The following is a 21750-nucleotide window of genomic DNA, read 5'->3' on the forward strand; positions in this document are numbered from 1 at the left end:
GACATTCAATTAAGACACTAAAACTTTAATATTTACATTTATTTTTTAAAATTGCTTTGCATTGTGCAAAATTATCACAAATTAGTATTTCAGCTGTGGAATTCTTTTCTCTTGATACATGTCTCCTCATTTACATTTGGAGCGATGATGTGAACATGAGTTGGGGGGGAAGCTGGAGCAATCCTCATAAAAGTGGCTTGATTTTGATTTTGCCGCATGGTTTGAATATCAGTTGGAAAGTCAAATGGCCAAAAGTTATTTATGCCATAGAAAAATTTACATATTCACCCTTTATTCAAATATTATTAAAAATGTGTTAAAAATTTTGTAAGTATATTGTTTACTTGTGCTTGGACTCGATTGTTTTAGTTGTAATTATATAACACAATGATACAGTTTCTGGCCAGGCTGTCAATCAAAGAGATGATGAACACATAAAACAAGAGCGGACCAATCAAATAATAATAATGCAGTAAATGTAGTTTTTTCTTCTAAAACCTGCAGCTGTAGTTTAACTTTTTTGCCAAATAATTTTGTCAGATATATCTTCACTAAGTTTAGTGTTTTCTTCTTCCTTCATATTTTAAAAATATGTAAATATTTAAGCAAACTTGTCGGGTCATTAAACACCGTTTGGCCGCACTGAATGTTTGTGGTCAGTGCCACATTAGTGCTGTTGAAGAGTATATATTAATATTCATTTCTGCAGTTAGAGCATTGATTTGCAGATTGGGAGAAGATATAACATTTCTTACTAGGTCAGTTACAAAAATAATAAATAATATCTTTCAAACTTTTATTATCTCCCTGTCATCATTTAACTTTCCAACATTTCCATTTGAAGTGTGTGTTCTCCTCCATGTTACTCCTAGGTTTGTATATCTCTCCAGCGCTCTTAAATAATTCAGGAGCTGAGACCTAGTCTAACACTTAGGAACCTTTATGAATTACACTTATTCTTAAGTCTAGGTTTAAGAGTAACATTGTGTCATTCTTAGAATTTTGACACACTTAAGACTAAAATGTTACTCTGAGTGGCTTTAATACAAACGGCCCCTGGACCGGATCAGGGAGGCAAACAAAGCTTTTCTGATGCTTTACTGCCCTCTTGTGGAACAACAGACCAACATTATCATATTCATATCATTCCTCATTATGAAAGTTCACACTCATTTCAGCATTTTTATCAAGTGTATTAAAGCCTTTCAGAAATACTGCATGCAAATAAAAAGCCTAGAGTTCCTCATGAGCAATATCAGTCTTATATTTTAACCATCTTTGGAAATGCTGTCAAACTGATTTGTGATCAAACTGGAGACACTTACAATCATGAGACAAACTGCAAGGGAATTATGCATTCACACACACACACACACACACACATACACACGTAACATGTGTACATGCATAAGCGTAAACGCTGACATACCTCATACTAGATGTATTCATTCAGACAGGCTCACACTAGTTCCATGTGAGTAAACAAAGCGTCTGCTGTGTGTCACAGGCATCATAACACACAGGTTTCCTGTCCCAGTGTGTGTGTGTGTGTGTGTGTGTGTGTGTGTGTGTGTGTGTGTGTGTGTGTGTGTGTGTGTGTGTGTGTGTGTGTGTGTGTGTGTGTGTGTGTGTTTCCTGTTTACACCACAAACACACCGTGTGTGATGCAGAACCGCACACAGCACAACACAACCGGTTATTCAGGGAGGATTTATGCTTCGAATCCAAATGATGTTAAAGGCCGATGAGATCAGCTTCAGAACCATCTGTGGACCAAACTGGTCCAGTGAAAACATTTCCAATTCATCAGAGGAGGAGATTGAAAAAACAACACAACTGAACACTTCTGCTTCAGGTTTTCCACTAATATGCAGTGTAACTTGTATATATGGCTGTATAAAGACTCATTACTAAACACACTATTCAGAGTAGATGAATGAGGTTTGCAGAGGAAACCCTTCCTGTCAATCATCTGTCAGAATGGCATCACCTCAAGCCCTGGATCAGAAACCAGAAACCCAGATGGTCACATGATGATAATGTTGAAGCGGGTCAATAAGATATCCATGTGCTTTATGTGGACTCACAGAGATATGGTTTCATCTTGTTTTATTTTCTAAACATCTGGATGGAATGAGACTTGAGTGTCTCTTTAAGACAGCAGGTGAAGAGAGAGACTTGGAGAGTTAGCCAAAATATTAATGAAATACAAATTATTAAGTGTCTGAAAACAAGAGGGTCATTTATAAATGTGTCATAATGATGGAGTTGGATGGGGCTCTTCGTTCATGACCTCTTCATAACCACTCATTTACAGTCTGTATGTGATTTTTCCATTGACTTGCTATATTGGTAATTGTTTGTGTCTGGAAAGATTATAACGCGTCAATAATTATCAATACTATTTTAAGATATCCAGGGTATATCATTTGTGTACCTGAGCATAATTATTAGCATAAAAAATTAAACATAGCCTACAGTAAAGTTTTCTTAGTTCGATCAATATAAATGTACACCTCAGTCTTCATGGGCTACAGCATCATCATCATGTATTCACAATCACAGCCAATCGCCTGACGTGCTCCCGGTGTCGTCATAGAACAGCCAATCAGATTTGAAGGATTCTCACGTAGCCTCAGCACTGAAATAAAACAGTCGTGTGGTGAAGGAGAATGAAAAGGGCGGGAATTGGTGGCCCGGACGTCGATTTGTCTAAATATTAATGATCTTATTTTGAATTTTGACTGTCTATTTTAAACGATTACTGTGTATAAAGTTGGTAAATGCTATTAATAACGTGTAAATTACAGTCCAGACTGGACACACGGACAGCGCTGTCTCCTGAGAGCTGTTACTCTCCTCCGCGCACTTCAGCATCAGCCAATCACAGAGACCGTGATCACTGTATAGGAACTGTTAAATTGAATATTATATTGATTGCTGGGGAAGATTTACGTGCCTTTTTTATGGTACTGGACATAATATAATCAAAAGATTATAACACTTTGAGTTTAAATGTTTACAGTCGTCGTGAGATCTGAATGCGGCGTGTGAAAGGAAGTGTGTGTGTGTGTGTGTGTGTGTGTGTGTGTGTGTGAGCCGATGAGCGCCTCCTGCCGGAGATCACAGGATCACACAGAAACACACACTGAATCTTTGAGAAACACCCGGATGAAGCGCGTCTCTGTCAGCCATGAGGTTCCGCTTCACACACAAGATCCACAGTCAATATTATTATTATTCCTGATCTTCATATTTCAGATCGAAGCCAAAAATGGTCCAGTCCTGCTCGGCGTATGGATGCAAGAACAGATACCAGAAAGATAAAAACATCTCCTTTCATAAGTGAGCTGAACTCGCCAGTGTTGTTGACTGTGTTTCGATGTTGTTTTATTTCTATAGTTCTTGTGTTTGTTTAATGTGTGACTCTAGTAGATCAGCTGCAGCTTCAGACACTGTTTGTTTAGTTTAATTTAGTTTAGTTTAGTTTAGTTTGGTTCTCATTTTGGTCTTCAACTTTGTCGGCGCTACAAACTTTACAGCCGCACTGTATTGTTTGTTTGATAGTAAAGATTAGTTTAAGGAATATGAATGTTCAATGATATAATGTAAATTATGATTCTGTCATCATTTTCAAACCTGTATTACTTTCTTCCTTCTGTGGAAAATAAAATATGTTTTGAGAAACGTCTCAGTGTTTTTGTCTGTACATTGGAAGTCAAAACTCTTCAGAATATCTGCTTGTGTTTCACAGAAGAAAATAAGTCATACAGGTTTGATTGACAGAATGTTCATTACTCTTATTGTACACAACATTTTCTCAAATGTTATTATAATCCATTGGTGTTATTGTGTATGACAGGTTTCCTCTGGCCCGGCCGGACATCTGTGGAAAATGGGTGTCCGCCATAAAGAGAAGAAACTTCAAGCCCACCAAGTACAGCAACATCTGCTCTCAGCACTTCACCAGCGACTGTTTCAAACACCAGTGCAACAACCGTGTGCTGAAGGACAACGCAGTGCCCTCGCTCTTCAGCTTCAGCAAACTACAGGTACTTTACCTCATTATCTTTCAGTCTCTCTCACTGCAGTGACTTTACCTCATTATCTTTCACTCTCTCACACTGCAGTGACTTTACCTCATTACTGATGTCTTTCACTCTCTCACACTGCAGTGACTTTACCTCATTACTGATGTCTTTCACTCTCTCACACTGCAGTGACTTTACCTCATTATCTTTCACTCTCTCACACTGCAGTGACTTTACCTCATTACTGATGTCTTTCACTCTCTCACACTGCAGTGACTTTACCTCATTACTGATGTCTTTCACTCTCTCACACTGCAGTGACTTTACCTCATTATCTTTCACTCTCTCACACTGCAGTGACTTTACCTCATTATCTTTCACTCTCTCACACTGCAGTGACTTTACCTCATTATCTTTCACTCTCTCACACTGCAGTGATTTTACCTCATTACTGAAGTCTTTCACTCTCTCACACTGCAGTGACTTTACCTCATTATCTTTCACTCTCTCACACTGCAGTGACTTTACCTCATTATCTTTCACTCTCTCACACTGCAGTGACTTTACCTCATTATCTTTCACTCTCTCACACTGCAGTGACTTTACCTCATTACTGATGTCTTACACTCTCTCACACTGCAGTGACTTTACCTCATTACTGATGTCTTTCACTCTCTCACACTGCACTGACTTTACCTCATTACTGATGTCTTTCACTCTCTCACACTGCAGACTTTACCTCATTATCTTTCACTCTCTCACACTGCAGTGACTTTACCTCATTACTGAAGTATTTCACTCTCTCACACAGCAGTGACTTTACCTCATTACTGATGTCTTTCACTCTCACACACTGCAGTGACTTTACCTCATTATCTTTCACTCTCTCACACTGCACTGACTTTACCTCATTACTGATGTCTTTCACTCTCACACACTGCAGTGACTTTACCTCATTACTGATGTCTTTCACTCTCACACACTGCAGTGACTTTACCTCATTATCTTTCAGTCTCTCACACTGCAGTGACTTTACCTCATTATCTTTCACTCTCTCACACTGCACTGACTTTACCTCATTACTGATGTCTTTCACTCTCTTACACTGCACTGACTTTACCTCATTACTGATGTCTTTCACTCTCACAGACTGCAGTGACTTTACCTCATTATCTTTCACTCTCTCACACTGCACTGACTTTACCTCATTACTGATGTCTTTCACTCTCTCACACTGCAGTGACTTTACCTCATTACTGATGTCTTTCACTCTCTTACACTGCACTGACTTTACCTCATTATCTTTCAGTCTCTCACACTGCACTGACTTTACCTCATTATCTTTCACTCTCTCACACTGCACTGACTTTACCTCATTACTGATGTCTTTCACTCTCTTACACTGCACTGACTTTACCTCATTATCTTTCACTCTTTCACACTGCACTGACTTTACCTCATTATCTTTCACTCTCTCACACTGCACTGACTTTACCTCATTACTGATGTCTTTCACTCTCTTACACTGCACTGACTTTACCTCATTATCTTTCACTCTCTCACACTGCAGTGACTTTACCTCATTACTGATGTCTTTCACTCTCTCACACTGCAGTGACTTTACCTCATTATCTTTCAGTCTCTCACACTGCAGTGACTTTACCTCATTACTGAAGTCTTTCACACTGCAGTGACTTTACCTCATTACTGATGTCTTTCACTCTCACACACTGCACTGACTTTACCTCATTACTGATGTCTTTCACTCTCTCACACTGCACTGACTACCTCATTATCTTTCAGTCTCTCACACTGCAGTGACTTTACCTCATTACTGATGTCTTTCACTCTCTCACAATGCACTGACTTTGCCTCATTATCTTTCACTCTTTCACACTGCACTGACTTTACCTCATTATCTTTCACTCTCTCACACTGCACTGACTTTACCTCATTACTGATGTCTTTCACTCTCTTACACTGCACTGACTTTACCTCATTATCTTTCACTCTCTCACACTGCAGTGACTTTACCTCATTACTGATGTCTTTCACTCTCTCACACTGCAGTGACTTTACCTCATTATCTTTCAGTCTCTCACACTGCAGTGACTTTACCTCATTACTGAAGTCTTTCACACTGCAGTGACTTTACCTCATTACTGATGTCTTTCACTCTCACACACTGCACTGACTTTACCTCATTACTGATGTCTTTCACTCTCTCACACTGCACTGACTACCTCATTATCTTTCAGTCTCTCACACTGCAGTGACTTTACCTCATTACTGATGTCTTTCACTCTCTCACAATGCACTGACTTTGCCTCATTACTGATGTCTTTCACTCTCTCACACTGCAGTGACTTTACCTCATTATCTTTCAGTCTCTCACACTGCAGTGACTTTACCTCATTACTGATGTCTTTCACTCTCTCACAATGCACTGACTTTACCTCATTATCTTTCACTCTTTCACACTGCACTGACTTTACCTCATTATCTTTCACTCTCTCACACTGCACTGACTTTACCTCATTACTGATGTCTTTCACTCTCTTACACTGCACTGACTTTACCTCATTATCTTTCAGTCTCTCACACTGCAGTGACTTTACCTCATTACTGATGTCTTTCACTCTCTCACACTGCAGTGACTTTACCTCATTATCTTTCAGTCTCTCACACTGCAGTGACTTTACCTCATTACTGAAGTCTTTCACACTGCAGTGACTTTACCTCATTACTGATGTCTTTCACTCTCACACACTGCACTGACTTTACCTCATTACTGATGTCTTTCACTCTCTCACACTGCACTGACTACCTCATTATCTTTCAGTCTCTCACACTGCAGTGACTTTACCTCATTACTGATGTCTTTCACTCTCTCACAATGCACTGACTTTGCCTCATTACTGATGTCTTTCACTCTCTCACACTGCAGTGACTTTACCTCATTATCTTTCAGTCTCTCACACTGCAGTGACTTTACCTCATTACTGAAGTCTTTTACACTGCAGTGACTTTACCTCATTACTGATGTCTTTCACTCTCTCACACTGCAGTGACTTTACCTCATTATCTTTCAGTCTCTCACACTGCAGTGACTTTACCTCATTACTGATGTCTTTCACTCTCACACACTGCAGTGACTTTACCTCATTACTGATGTCTTTCACTCTCTCACACTGCAGTGACTTTACCTCATTACTGATGTCTTTCACTCTCTCACACTGCAGTGACTTTACCTCATTACTGATGTCTTTCACTCTCACACACTGCAGTGACTTTACCTCATTACTGATGTCTTTCACTCTCTCACACTGCAGTGACTTTACCTCATTATCTTTCAGTCTCTCACACTGCAGTGACTTTACCTCATTACTGATGTCTTTCACTCTCACACACTGCAGTGACTTTACCTCATTACTGATGTCTTTCACTCTCTCACACTGCAGTGACTTTACCTCATTACTGATGTCTTTCACTCTCACACACTGCAGTGACTTTACCTCATTACTGATGTCTTTCACTCTCTCACACTGCAGTGACTTTACCTCATTACTGATGTCTTTCACTCTCTCACACTGCAGTGACTTTACCTCATTACTGAAGTCTTTCACTCTCACACACTGCAGTGACTTTACCTCATTACTGATGTCTTTAACTCTCTCACACTGCAGTGACTTTACCTCATTACTGATGTCTTTCACTCTCTCACACTGCAGTGACTTTACCTCATTACTGAAGTCTTTCACTCTCACACACTGCAGTGACTTTACCTCATTACTGATGTCTTTCACTCTCTCACACTGCAGTGACTTTACCTCATTATCTTTCAGTCTCTCACACTGCAGTGACTTTACCTCATTACTGATGTCTTTCACTCTCACACACTGCAGTGACTTTACCTCATTACTGATGTCTTTCACTCTCACAGACTGCAGTGACTTTACCTCATTACTGATGTCTTTCACTCTCTCACACTGCAGTGACTTTACCTCATTACTGATGTCTTTCACTCTCACACACTGCAGTGACTTTACCTCATTACTGATGTCTTTCACTCTCTCACACTGCAGTGACTTTACCTCATTATCTTTCAGTCTCTCACACTGCAGTGACTTTACCTCATTACTGATGTCTTTCACTCTCACACACTGCAGTGACTTTACCTCATTACTGATGTCTTTCACTCTCTCACACTGCAGTGACTTTACCTCATTACTGATGTCTTTAACTCTCTCACACTGCAGTGACTTTACCTCATTACTGATGTCTTTCACTCTCTCACACTGCAGTGACTTTACCTCATTACTGAAGTCTTTCACTCTCTCACACTGCAGTGACTTTACCTCATTACTGATGTCTTTCACTCTCTCACACTGCAGTGACTTTACCTCATTACTGATGTCTTTAACTCTCTCACACTGCAGTGACTTTACCTCATTACTGATGTCTTTCACTCTCACACACTGCAGTGACTTTACCTCATTACTGATGTCTTTCACTCTCTCACACTGCAGTGACTTTACCTCATTACTGATGTCTTTCACTCTCTCACACTGCAGTGACTTTACCTCATTACTGATGTCTTTAACTCTCTCACACTGCAGTGACTTTACCTCATTACTGATGTCTTTCACTCTCTCACACTGCAGTGACTTTACCTCATTACTGAAGTCTTTCACTCTCTCACACTGCAGTGACTTTACCTCATTACTGATGTCTTTCACTCTCTCACACTGCAGTGACTTTACCTCATTACTGATGTCTTTAACTCTCTCACACTGCAGTGACTTTACCTCATTACTGATGTCTTTCACTCTCTCACACTGCAGTGACTTTACCTCATTACTGATGTCTTTCACTCTCTCACACTGCAGTGACTTTACCTCATTACTGATGTCTTTAACTCTCTCACACTGCAGTGACTTTACCTCATTACTGATGTCTTTCACTCTCACACACTGCAGTGACTTTACCTCATTATCTTTCACTCTCTCACACTGCAGTGACTTTACCTCATTACTGATGTCTTTAACTCTCTCACACTGCAGTGACTTTACCTCATTACTGATGTCTTTCACTCTCACACACTGCAGTGACTTTACCTCATTATCTTTCACTCTCTCACACTGCAGTGACTACCTCATTACTGATGTCTTTCACTCTCACACACTGCAGTGACTTTACCTCATTATCTTTCACTCTCTCACACTGCAGTGACTTTACCTCATTACTGAAGTCTTTCACTCTCTCACACTGCAGTGACTTTACCTCATTACTGATGTCTTTAACTCTCTCACACTGCAGTGACTTTACCTCATTACTGATGTCTTTCACTCTCACACACTGCAGTGACTTTACCTCATTATCTTTCAGTCTCTCACACTGCAGTGACTTTACCTCATTACTGATGTCTTTCACTCTCTCACACTGCAGTGACTTTACCTCATTACTGATGTCTTTCACTCTCACACACTGCAGTGACTTTACCTCATTATCTTTCAGTCTCTCACACTGCAGTGACTTTACCTCATTACTGATGTCTTTCACTCTCACACACTGCAGTGACTTTACCTCATTACTGATGTCTTTCACTCTCTCACACTGCAGTGACTTTACCTCATTACTGATGTCTTTCACTCTCACACACTGCAGTGACTTTACCTCATTATCTTTCAGTCTCTCACACTGCAGTGACTTTACCTCATTACTGAAGTCTTTCACTCTCACACACTGCAGTGACTTTACCTCATTACTGATGTCTTTCACTCTCACACACTGCAGTGACTTTACCTCATTATCTTTCAGTCTCTCACACTGCAGTGACTTTACCTCATTACTGAAGTATTTCACTCTCTCACACTGCAGTGACTTTACCTCATTACTGATGTCTTTCACTCTCTCACACTGCAGTGACTTTACCTCATTACTGAAGTATTTCACTCTCTCACACTGCAGTGACTTTACCTCATTACTGATGTCTTTCACTCTCTCACACTGCAGTGACTTTACCTCATTACTGAAGTATTTCACTCTCTCACACTGCAGTGACTTTACCTCATTACGGATGTCTTTCACTCTCACACACTGCAGTGACTTTACCTCATTATCTTTCAGTCTCTCACACTGCAGTGACTTTACCTCATTACTGATGTCTTTCACTCTCACACACTGCAGTGACTTTACCTCATTACTGATGTCTTTCACTCTCACACACTGCAGTGACTTTACCTCATTATCTTTCAGTCTCTCACACTGCAGTGACTTAACCTCATTACTGAAGTCTTTCACTCTCACACACTGCAGTGACTTTACCTCATTACTGAAGTCTTTCACTCTCATACACTGCAGTGACTTTACCTCATTATCTTTCAGTCTCACACACTGCAGTGACTTTACCTCATTACTGATGTCTTTCACTCTCTCACACTGCACTGACTTTACCTCATTACTGATGTCTTTCACTCTCACACACTGCAGTGACTTTACCTCATTATCTTTCAGTCTCTCACACTGCACTGACTTTACCTCATTCCTGATGTCTTTCACTCTCTCACACTGCAGTGACTTTACCTCATTACTGATGTCTTTCACTCTCTCACACTGCAGTGACTTTACCTCATTATCTTTCAGTCTCTCACACTGCAGTGACTTTACCTCATTATCTTTCAGTCTCTCACACTGCAGTGACTTTACCTCATTATCTTTCAGTCTCTCACACTGCACTGACTTTACCTCATTATCTTTCAGTCTCTCACACTGCACTGACTTTACCTCATTCCTGATGTCTTTCACTCTCTCACACTGCAGTGACTTTACCTCATTACTGATGTCTTTCACTCTCTCACACTGCACTGACTTTACCTCATTACTGATGTCTTTCACTCTCTCACACTGCAGTGACTTTACCTCATTATCTTTCAGTCTCTCACACTGCAGTGACTTTACCTCATTATCTTTCAGTCTCTCACACTGCAGTGACTTTACCTCATTACTGATGTCTTTCACTCTCTCACAATGCACTGACTTTACCTCATTACTGATGTCTTGCACTCTCTCACACTGCAGTGACTTTACCTCATTATCTTTCAGTCTCTCACACTGCAGTGACTTTACCTCATTACTGATGTCTTTCACTCTCACACACTGCAGTGACTTTACCTCATTACTGATGTCTTTCACTCTCTCACACTGCAGTGACTTTACCTCATTACTGATGTCTTTCACTCTCTCACACTGCAGTGACTTTACCTCATTATCTTTCAGTCTCTCACTGCAGTGACTTTACCTCATTACTGATGTCAATTCAATTCAATAAAGCTTTATTGGCATGACAAAAATACATTTGTATTGCCAAAGCATGAAAACAACATATAAAATGATTTTGAACATTTAGTACAAAAAAATAAATAATAATAATTCAATTAAATAAAAATAGTAAAACAGTTTATGAACATTTCAAAATTCTGTGAACAACTTAGAATTCAGTGTGTAAGTGTTTGTGTGTTTGTTTTGTGTACAAGCGTGTGTGTGTGTGTGTGTGTGTGAGCGCATCATTGAATAGTCGTCAACTCTCTCTTCTTGTGGCAGGCATCGATGTATCTTGCCGCTATTAGGATACAATCTCTTTTTTCACCTAATAGGTGTTGAAATTGTGTTTTGTTGTTCAACTTTAGGAAGTTAGGGCAAAGTATTTCAAATTTTGTGTAAAAAGTCCCTCTAATGTCCTCATAGTTGGGACAGCTGGTGAGAAAGTGTTGCTCTGTCTCCACCTCTCCCTGGTCACAGTATGGGCAGAGGCGTCTCTCTCGGGGCAGCCAGCTCTGTCTGTATCTGCCCGTCTCCACAGTCAGGCTGTGGTTGCTCAGTCTGTACCTCGTCATTCTTCTTCTGAGTGTACAGTTCTTCACTGCACTCAGGTATTCTGCGGTTGTGTAGTCTCTGTTTAGGGCCAAATAACATTCTAGTTTACTCTGTTTTTGTGTTGTTTGAGTCCAGTAGGTCAGGTAATGCTCTCGTTGAGCTTTTATAATGTGGTTGGGCCGGATTGTGTGGATGAGGGTGTCAGTGTCCTGAGGCTGGTTAGTGTTAGTGGTGTTAGTCTGTGTGTGGAGCCTCAGGACCAGCTGAATGAGCGGGCTCTTCTCAGGGTTCATCTCATGGTTCTGAAGGGCTTTATAATGATAAGAGTTGGGGTCACTCATTTTTAGATGTTTCCAAAATTTGATGGCTCGTTTCTCCACATGTATTAGGAGAGGGTACTGGCCTAATTCTGCCCTGCATGCGTTGTTCGGCGTGTTCCTCTGTACTCTCAGGATACTCTTACAGAACTCGGCATGCAGGGTTTCAATCGGATTTTTGTCCCATTTGTCGAATTGGTGATTTAGGAGAGGACCCCAAACTTCACTGCCATATAATGCAATTGGTTCTATGACTGATTGGAATATTTTGAGCCAGATTCTGATTGGTATTTCAATTTGGATAGATTTTTTGATGGCATAGAAGGCCCTTCTTGCTTTCTCTTTCAGTTCATTCACGGCCAAATTTAGGTTTCCGTTTGCACTTATCTTCAGCCCGAGGTATGTGTAGCTTGTGACATGATCAAGTTTGGTCATACCAAGGGTGAACTTGTGTCCCTTTCCCTGACATCTGGGTCTTTTCTGAAACGTTATTACTTTAGTTTTGGTTGGGTTGACGGTCAGGGCCCAGGTCTGACAGAACTGATGCAGGATGTCCAGGTTCTGCTGTAGACCCTCTTCTGTTGGAGACAGCAGGACCAGATCATCCGCATACAGCAGGAGCTTTATAGAGGAGTCGTGAAGTGTGAGGCCAGGGGCTGCTGATTCTTCTAGGAGTTTCGCCAATTCATTAATGTAGATGTTGAAGAGGGTCGGTGATAGTGGGCAGCCCTGTCTCACACCCCGCCCTTGAGTGAAGAACTCGGTTCGTTTATGGCCAATTCTAATTGCACATTGATTGTTTGAGTACATTGTTTTTATAATGCTATATGTTTTGCCCCCAATACCTGATTCTAGAAGTTTAGAAAGAAGGCCTTCATGCCAAATCGAATCAAAGGCCTTCTGGAAGTCTACAAAGCAAGCGAAAATTTTGGTTTTGTTTTGGTTGATGTATTTATCGATCAGGGTATGTAGGGTGAAGATGTGGTCTGATGTTCTAAAATTTGGTAGGAATCCGATCTGGCTTTTGCTCAGGACACTGTGCTCTGTGAGGAAGTGGACGAGTCTCGTGTTGATGACGCTGCAGAACAGCTTCCCCAGATTGCTGCTCACACAGATGCCTCTGTAATTGTTGGGGTCTGATGTGTCTCCACTCTTGAATATGGGCGTTATGAGTCCTCTATTCCAGGTGTCAGGGAAATGACCAACACTCAGAACCAAGTTGAACAGTTTCATGATGGCCAATTTGAATTTGGGGTTTATATTTTTAAGCATCTCGTTTAGGATGCCGTCTGGTCCTCTTGACTTTTTTGTTGGCAGAGCCTGTATTTTATCCATCAGCTCTTCTTCTGTGATTGGGTAGTCTAGTGGATTTTGGTGTTTGCCAATTATGTTTTCTATATGGTTTAATTTTTCATATATTTGTGTTTGATTTATATTCATGTCTAATTTGCTATAGAGTTGTTCAAAGTGATTTTTCCAGGTGTCTCCGTCTTGTATTGTAATTTGTTCATGTTTCTTATTGTTTAGGTGATTCCAGTTGTCCCAGAAACTGTTTGACTGGACAGAATCTTCAATAGTTTTGAGCTGATTTTGGATGTACTGTTCTTTCTTCTTTCTGAGTGTGTTTTTATATGTTTTAAGCTCCTCACAATAATGAAGACGCAAATCTGAATCGTCTGGTTGTCTGTGTTTTTGGTTTGCAAGCTGTCTTAAATTTTTCTTTATTCTTTTACAATCCGAATCAAACCATTTTTCATTCTTTTGTTTTTGCTTAGGGTTTTTCTTAGTGGTTTTAAGATTAGATATTGTTGCCAGATAATCAAATATGTAATTTATGTCTTTCACTCTCTCACACTGCAGTGACTTTACCTCATTACTGATGTCTTTCACTCTCTCACACTGCAGTGACTTTACCTCATTACTGATGTCTTTCACTCTCACACACTGCAGTGACTTTACCTCATTATCTTTCAGTCTCTCACACTGCAGTGACTTTACCTCATTACTGATGTCTTTCACTCTCACACACTGCAGTGACTTTACCTCATTACTGATGTCTTTCACTCTCACACACTGCAGTGACTTTACCTCATTATCTTTCACTCTCTCACACTGCAGTGACTTTACCTCATTACTGATGTCTTTCACTCTCACACACTGCAGTGACTTTACCTCATTACTGATGTCTTTCACTCTCACACACTGCAGTGACTTTACCTCATTACTGAAGTCTTTCACTCTCTCACACTGCAGTGACTTTACCTCATTACTGATGTCTTTCACTCTCACACACTGCAGTGACTTTACCTCATTACTGATGTCTTTCACTCTGTCACACTGCAGTGACTTTACCTCATTACTGATGTCTTTTACTCTCTCACACTGCAGTGACTTTACCTCATTACTGATGTCTTTCACTCTCACACACTGCAGTGACTTTACCTCATTACTGATGTCTTTCACTCTCACACACTGCATGACTTTACCTCATTATCTTTCACTCTCTCACACTGCAGTGACTTTACCTCATTACTGATGTCTTTCACTCTCACACACTGCAGTGACTTTACCTCATTACTGATGTCTTTCACTCTCACACACTGCAGTGACTTTACCTCATTACTGATGTATTTCACTCTCACACACTGCAGTGACTTTACCTCATTACTGATGTCTTTCACTCTCTCACACTGCAGTGACTTTACCTCATTATCTTTCAGTCTCTCACTGCAGTGACTTTACCTCATTACTGATGTCTTTCACTCTCTCACACTGCAGTGACTTTACCTCATTACTGATGTCTTTCACTCTCTCACACTGCAGTGACTTTACCTCATTACTGATGTCTTTCACTCTCTCACACTGCAGTGACTTTACCTCATTACTGATGTCTTTCACTCTCTCACACTGCAGTGACTTTACCTCATTATCTTTCAGTCTCTCACACTGCAGTGACTTTACCTCATTACTGATGTCTTTCACTCTCACACACTGCAGTGACTTTACCTCATTACTGATGTCTTTCACTTTCTCACACTGCAGTGACTTTACCTCATTATCTTTCAGTCTCTCACACTGCAGTGACTTTACCTCATTACTGATGTCTTTCACTCTCACACACTGCAGTGACTTTACCTCATTACTGATGTCTTTCACTCTCACACACTGCAGTGACTTTACCTCATTACTGATGTCTTTCAGTCTCACACACTGCAGTGACTTTACCTCATTATCTTTCAGTCTCTCACACTGCAGTGACTTTACCTCATTACTGATGTCTTTCACTCTCACACACTGCAGTGACTTTACCTCATTACTGATGTCTTTCACTCTCTCACACTGCAGTGACTTTACCTCATTACTGATGTCTTTCAGTCTCACACACTGCAGTGACTTTACCTCATTATCTTTCAGTCTCTCACACTGCAGTGACTTTACCTCATTACTGATGTCTTTCACTCTCTCACACTGCAGTGACTACCTCATTACTGATGTCTTTCACTCTCACACACTGCAGTGACTTTACCTCATTATCTTTCACTCTCTCACACTGCAGTGACTTTACCTCATTACTGATGTCTTTCACTCTCTCACACTGCAGTGACTTTACCTCATTACTGATGTCTTTCACTCTCTCACACTGCAGTGACTTTACCTCATTACTGATGTCTTTCACTTTCTCACACTGCAGTGACTTTACCTCATTACTGATGTCTTTCACTCTCTCACACTGCAGTGACTTTACCTCATTACTGATGTCTTTCACTCTCTCACACTGCAGTGACTTTACCTCATTATCTTTCAGTCTCTCACACTGCAGTGACTTTACCTCATTACTGATGTCTTTCAGTCTCACACACTGCAGTGACTTTACCTCATTATCTTTCAGTCTCTCACACTGCAGTGACTTTACCTCATTACTGATGTCTTTCACTCTCTCACACTGCAGTGACTTTACCTCATTATCTTTCAGTCTCTCACACTGCAGTGACTTTACCTCATTACTGATGTCTTTCAGTCTCACACACTGCAGTGACTTTACCTCATTATCTTTCAGTCTCTCACACTGCAGTGACTTTACCTCATTACTGATGTCTTTCACTCTCTCACACTGCAGTGACTACCTCATTACTGATGTCTTTCACTCTCACACACTGCAGTGACTTTACCTCATTATCTTTCACTCTCTCACACTGCAGTGACTTTACCTCATTACTGATGTCTTTCACTCTCTCACACTGCAGTGACTTTACCTCATTACTGATGTCTTTCACTCTCTCACACTGCAGTGACTTTACCTCATTATCTTTCAGTCTCTCACACTGCAGTGACTTTACCTCATTACTGATGTCTTTCACTCTCTCACACTGCAGTGACTTTACCTCATTACTGATGTCTTTCACTTTCTCACACTGCAGTGACTTTACCTCATTATCTTTCAGTCTCTCACACTGCAGTGACTTTACCTCATTACTGATGTCTTTCACTCTCTCTCACTGCAGTGACTTTACCTCATTACTGATGTCTTTCACTTTCTCACACTGCAGTGACTTTACCTCATTATCTTTCAGTCTCTCACACTGCAGTGACTTTACCTCATTACTGATGTCTTTCACTCTCTCTCACTGCAGTGACTTTACCTCATTATCTTTCAGTCTCTCACACTGCAGTGACTTTACCTCATTACTGATGTCTTTCACTCTCACACACTGCAGTGACTTTACCTCATTACTGATGTCTTTCACTCTCACACACTGCAGTGACTTTACCTCATTACTGATGTCTTTCAGTCTCACACACTGCAGTGACTTTACCTCATTATCTTTCAGTCTCTCACACTGCAGTGACTTTACCTCATTACTGATGTCTTTCACTCTCACACACTGCAGTGACTTTACCTCATTACTGATGTCTTTCAGTCTCACACACTGCAGTGACTTTACCTCATTATCTTTCAGTCTCTCACACTGCAGTGACTTTACCTCATTACTGATGTCTTTCACTCTCTCACACTGCAGTGACTACCTCATTACTGATGTCTTTCACTCTCACACACTGCAGTGACTTTACCTCATTATCTTTCACTCTCTCACACTGCAGTGACTTTACCTCATTACTGATGTCTTTCACTCTCTCACACTGCAGTGACTTTACCTCATTACTGATGTCTTTCACTCTCTCACACTGCAGTGACTTTACCTCATTATCTTTCAGTCTCTCACACTGCAGTGACTTTACCTCATTACTGATGTCTTTCACTCTCTCACACTGCAGTGACTTTACCTCATTACTGATGTCTTTCACTCTCACACACTGCAGTGACTTTACCTCATTACTGATGTCTTTCACTCTCACACACTGCAGTGACTTTACCTCATTATCTTTCAGTCTCTCACACTGCAGTGACTTTACCTCATTACTGATGTCTTTCACTCTCACACACTGCAGTGACTTTACCTCATTACTGATGTCTTTCACTCTCTTACACTGCACTGACTTTACCTCATTATCTTTCACTCTCTCACACTGCAGTGACTTTACCTCATTACTGATGTCTTTCACTCTCACACACTGCAGTGACTTTACCTCATTATCTTTAACTCTCTCACACTGCAGTGACTTTACCTCATTACTGATGTCTTTCACTCTCACACACTGCAGTGACTTTACCTCATTATCTTTAACTCTCTCACACTGCAGTGACTTTACCTCATTACTGATGTCTTTCACTCTCACACACTGCAGTGACTTTACCTCATTATCTTTCAGTCTCTCACACTGCAGTGACTTTACCTCATTACTGATGTCTTTCACTCTCACACACTGCAGTGACTTTACCTCATTACTGATGTCTTTCACTCTCACACACTGCAGTGACTTTACCTCATTACTGATGTCTTTCACTCTCACACACTGCAGTGACTTTACCTCATTATCTTTCAGTCTCTCACACTGCAGTGACTTTACCTCATTACTGATGTCTTTCACTCTCACACACTGCAGTGACTTTACCTCATTACTGATGTCTTTCACTCTCACACACTGCAGTGACTTTACCTCATTACTGATGTCTTTCACTCTCACACTGCAGTGACTTTACCTCATTACTGATGTCTTTCACTCTCACACACTGCAGTGACTTTACCTCATTACTGATGTCTTTCACTCTCACACACTGCAGTGACTTTACCTCATTACTGATGTCTTTCACTCTCACACTGCAGACTTTACCTCATTATCTTTCAGTCTCTCACACTGCAGTGACTTTACCTCATTACTGAAGTCTTTCACTCTCACACACTGCAGTGACTTTTCCTCATTACTGAAGTCTTTCACTCTCATACACTGCAGTGACTTTACCTCATTATCTTTCAGTCTCACACACTGCAGTGACTTTACCTCATTACTGATGTCTTTCACTCTCTCACTCTCTCACACTGCACTGACTTTACCTCATTACTGATGTCTTTCACTCTCACACACTGCAGTGACTTTACCTCATTCTTTCAGTCTCTCACACTGCAGTGACTTTACCTCATTATCTTTCAGTCTCTCACACTGCAGTGACTTTACCTCATTACTGAAGTCTTTCACTCTCACACACTGCAGTGACTTTTCCTCATTACTGAAGTCTTTCACTCTCATACACTGCAGTGACTTTACCTCATTATCTTTCAGTCTCACACACTGCAGTGACTTTACCTCATTACTGATGTCTTTCACTCTCTCACTCTCTCACACTGCACTGACTTTACCTCATTACTGATGTCTTTCACTCTCACACACTGCAGTGACTTTACCTCATTCTTTCAGTCTCTCACACTGCAGTGACTTTACCTCATTATCTTTCAGTCTCTCACACTGCACTGACTTTACCTCATTACTGATGCTTTACTGCCCCCTTGTGGAACAACAGACCATTATCATCATTCCCTATTATGAAATTTCCCACTCATAAAGGGGTAATTTCAGTATTTTTATCAAGTGTATTAAAGCCTTTCAGAAATATTGCATGCAAATAAAATGCCCCTATGACCTCCCAGGCATCGTCTCTTGAGGATTCCTTCAGCCCGGACCTGGACTTTCCTCTCAGCCTCCCTCTCTCTGATGCCGAGGAGACGCCAGTGCCTGAACCGGACCCGACCAGAGCCGAGCCGGAGCCAATCCGAGAGCCCCACTTCAGCGCCTGCGTGTCCTGCGACCACAACTACACGGTGGAGGACACGGGTCAGCAGAAGAAGCGGGTTGAGCAGCTGCAGGAGCAGATGGAGAAGCTGCGCAAGAGACTGAAGACGGTCCAGCAGAAGTGTAGGCGTCAGGAGCGGCAGCTCGAGCGCTTCAGAACCATGAGCCGGGTCCAGAGCCAGAAGACCCCCATGAGCCGGGTCCAGATCCAGAAGGCCCCCATGAGCCGGGTCCAGACCCAGAAGGACCCCATGAGCCGGGTCCAGATCCAGAAGGACACAGCACCAGGGGGAGACCAGGAGCTTGAGCGCTTCAGAACCATGAGCGGAGTCCAGAGCCAGAAGGACCCAGCGCCGGGGTCATCCTTCGTCATTCTGCCCACAGAGATCTACGACGTGCTGAAGGGCATCGAGACCATCGGGGCGCTGTGAGGGGTTTTAATTCTTCTGTCAATCATGACCTGTGTTCTGAGTGTGTGTGGACTTCCTCTGTCAATCATGACCTGTGTTCTGAGTGTGTGTGGACGGCAGACAAGAAGCTGAACTGGACATGGCTTCGTTGATTCACTTCAGGAGAGAATCAGGAACAAACTGAACATCCAATCTCGTCTCGGAGGATTCTGGAGCGTTTCCGAACCGATCCGGGCAGAGTAACTAAACCCTTCAGCACTTGTTGAGACCGTCTGTGCTCTTCAGTGCTGAGTGAGAAATAACTCGAGGAACACTGGAGAAAGACACTGATCCGATGACCAACGCTTCAGTCAATCAGGTTCTCATTTTCAGGAGATTTGCAGATCAGTGTTTGTTCAGTTATTAAATGTATTTATAATTTAAACGTCTAGAAATGTTACTGAATAGTTTATTTTTATTTGATTAATGTACTAAGATGACCAAACTGGACTTTACTAAACACTTTTTCAGTCGCTGTATAGTCTCGTATCAAAGGGCTGTTTTGAGTTAGTTGTGTTTTTGCTTCTTGCTGATTAATTTATTGCTCACAAAACAGTAATAATTATGGAATCAATTTAAGCCATATTTGGGGGAAAAGTAGATTATTATTTTTTTGCTGAGAAAAGTTCAATCATAGTTGCCTTAAGGTGGTTTGACTGTTTCCTCCTCGACCTGTTTGTGCTTGAGTTTCTGAATGTTGATGTCACGGTCCTGTAAAGACACGCGTGTTCGAAACACCACAAAACTTTACCAGAGTACAGAAAGATTCCAGCAAAATATGAATTACTACTGTCATATTGTAATAAATAAATATGGTACATGCTTCAAACCGAGACTTACCGAATCTGTTATTTTGATTTCTTTGTCATTTGAATTTATGAAAGGGTGGCTAATAAGTTCATCACAGTGTTACCATAGTATCTGCTCTGGTAAACTGGGAAAAGACGGATAAACTCGTTGGCATTAACATGGGATAGTGTGTCGGGATAGTGTGCGGAACAAGGAGTCCTATCAGGCCTGGCTGGCTTGTGGGACCGATAGTCTTTCTCCATGGCCTCACTGAACTCTGTCCAGGCCCGTCAGTTTCCTCAGGATACCGGCAGGCCAAGCGGACTGCAGCCCGGGTGGTTCTGGAGGCAAAAAATCGGGCCTGGGCAGAGTTCAGTGAGGCCATGGAGAAAGACTATCGGTTGGGTTAGGTTTACAGAACTGGGGGTATCGTTGGACGGTGGAAGGAATACTTCGAGGATCTCCTCAATCCCACCGACACGTCGTCCATTGAGTATACTGAGGGCTCAGAGGGGGACTTGTCCATCACCCAAGCTGAAGTCTCCGAGGTGGTCAAGAAGCTCCTCGGTGCTACACCAAGAAGAGCAAAGGTGTTTGTATAGTTGCAAAATGTAATCTAAATTATACTATTCTGGGCACAGGGGGATCCGATGATGGTCGAATTACTTTCTGTAAAATAGCTTTCAATGGTACTAAAATTGCATTGATGAGCGTTTACGCTCCGAATTGTTTTGATCAGCACTTTTATAATACATTGGCTTCTATATTAACAGATCTTCCAGAGTACCAACTGTTAATAGGGGGTGACTTTAATGCTGTATGGCTGCACGATATTGATAGAACAGGGGTAACAGAAAGCAGAGATCAGCGACTGGCATCTATTGCATTAAAAAAACTGTCTACTGACTATGGTATGACTGATACATGGCGAATGATGAATCCTTATTCCAGAGAATTTTCCTTTTTTTCATCTCGTCATAAATCTTTTTCAAGAATAGATTACATCCTCTCGTCTAAAACTCTTTTCAATGATATTTGTAGCACTGAAATGACCCCAATAGCTTTATCTGATCACAGGGCTGTTCTATGTAGTTTTTCATTAAG

The 21750-nt window shown here is 41.3% G+C and overlaps 1 protein-coding gene and 1 long non-coding RNA gene across 2 annotated transcripts in view; one reads left to right on the top strand and one right to left on the bottom strand.

Annotated features, from left to right (window-relative positions):
• Positions 1-1494, bottom strand: part of LOC311292963 — a 54154-nt gene extending 52660 nt beyond the window's left edge. Inside the window, exon 1 of the long non-coding RNA XR_014627859.1 lies at positions 1430-1494. This is a non-coding gene — a long non-coding RNA (uncharacterized lncRNA). The remainder of the gene's footprint in view (positions 1-1429) is intronic.
• Positions 1495-3149: 1655 nt separating this feature from the next.
• thap1 (THAP domain containing, apoptosis associated protein 1) lies at positions 3150-20692 on the top strand. The gene is made up of 3 exons (XM_084413878.1): positions 3150-3345; positions 3863-4052; positions 19267-20692. Exons 1-3 carry the CDS (start codon positions 3275-3277, stop codon positions 19837-19839), a joined length of 834 nt encoding a protein of 277 aa, XP_084270004.1. The 5' UTR covers positions 3150-3274; the 3' UTR covers positions 19840-20692.
• The last annotated feature ends 1058 nt before the right edge of the window (positions 20693-21750 follow it).

This window comes from Rutilus rutilus, assembly GCF_951802725.1.
Source record: "Rutilus rutilus genome assembly, chromosome: 7".
NCBI classification, from domain to species: domain Eukaryota; kingdom Metazoa; phylum Chordata; class Actinopteri; order Cypriniformes; family Leuciscidae; genus Rutilus; species Rutilus rutilus.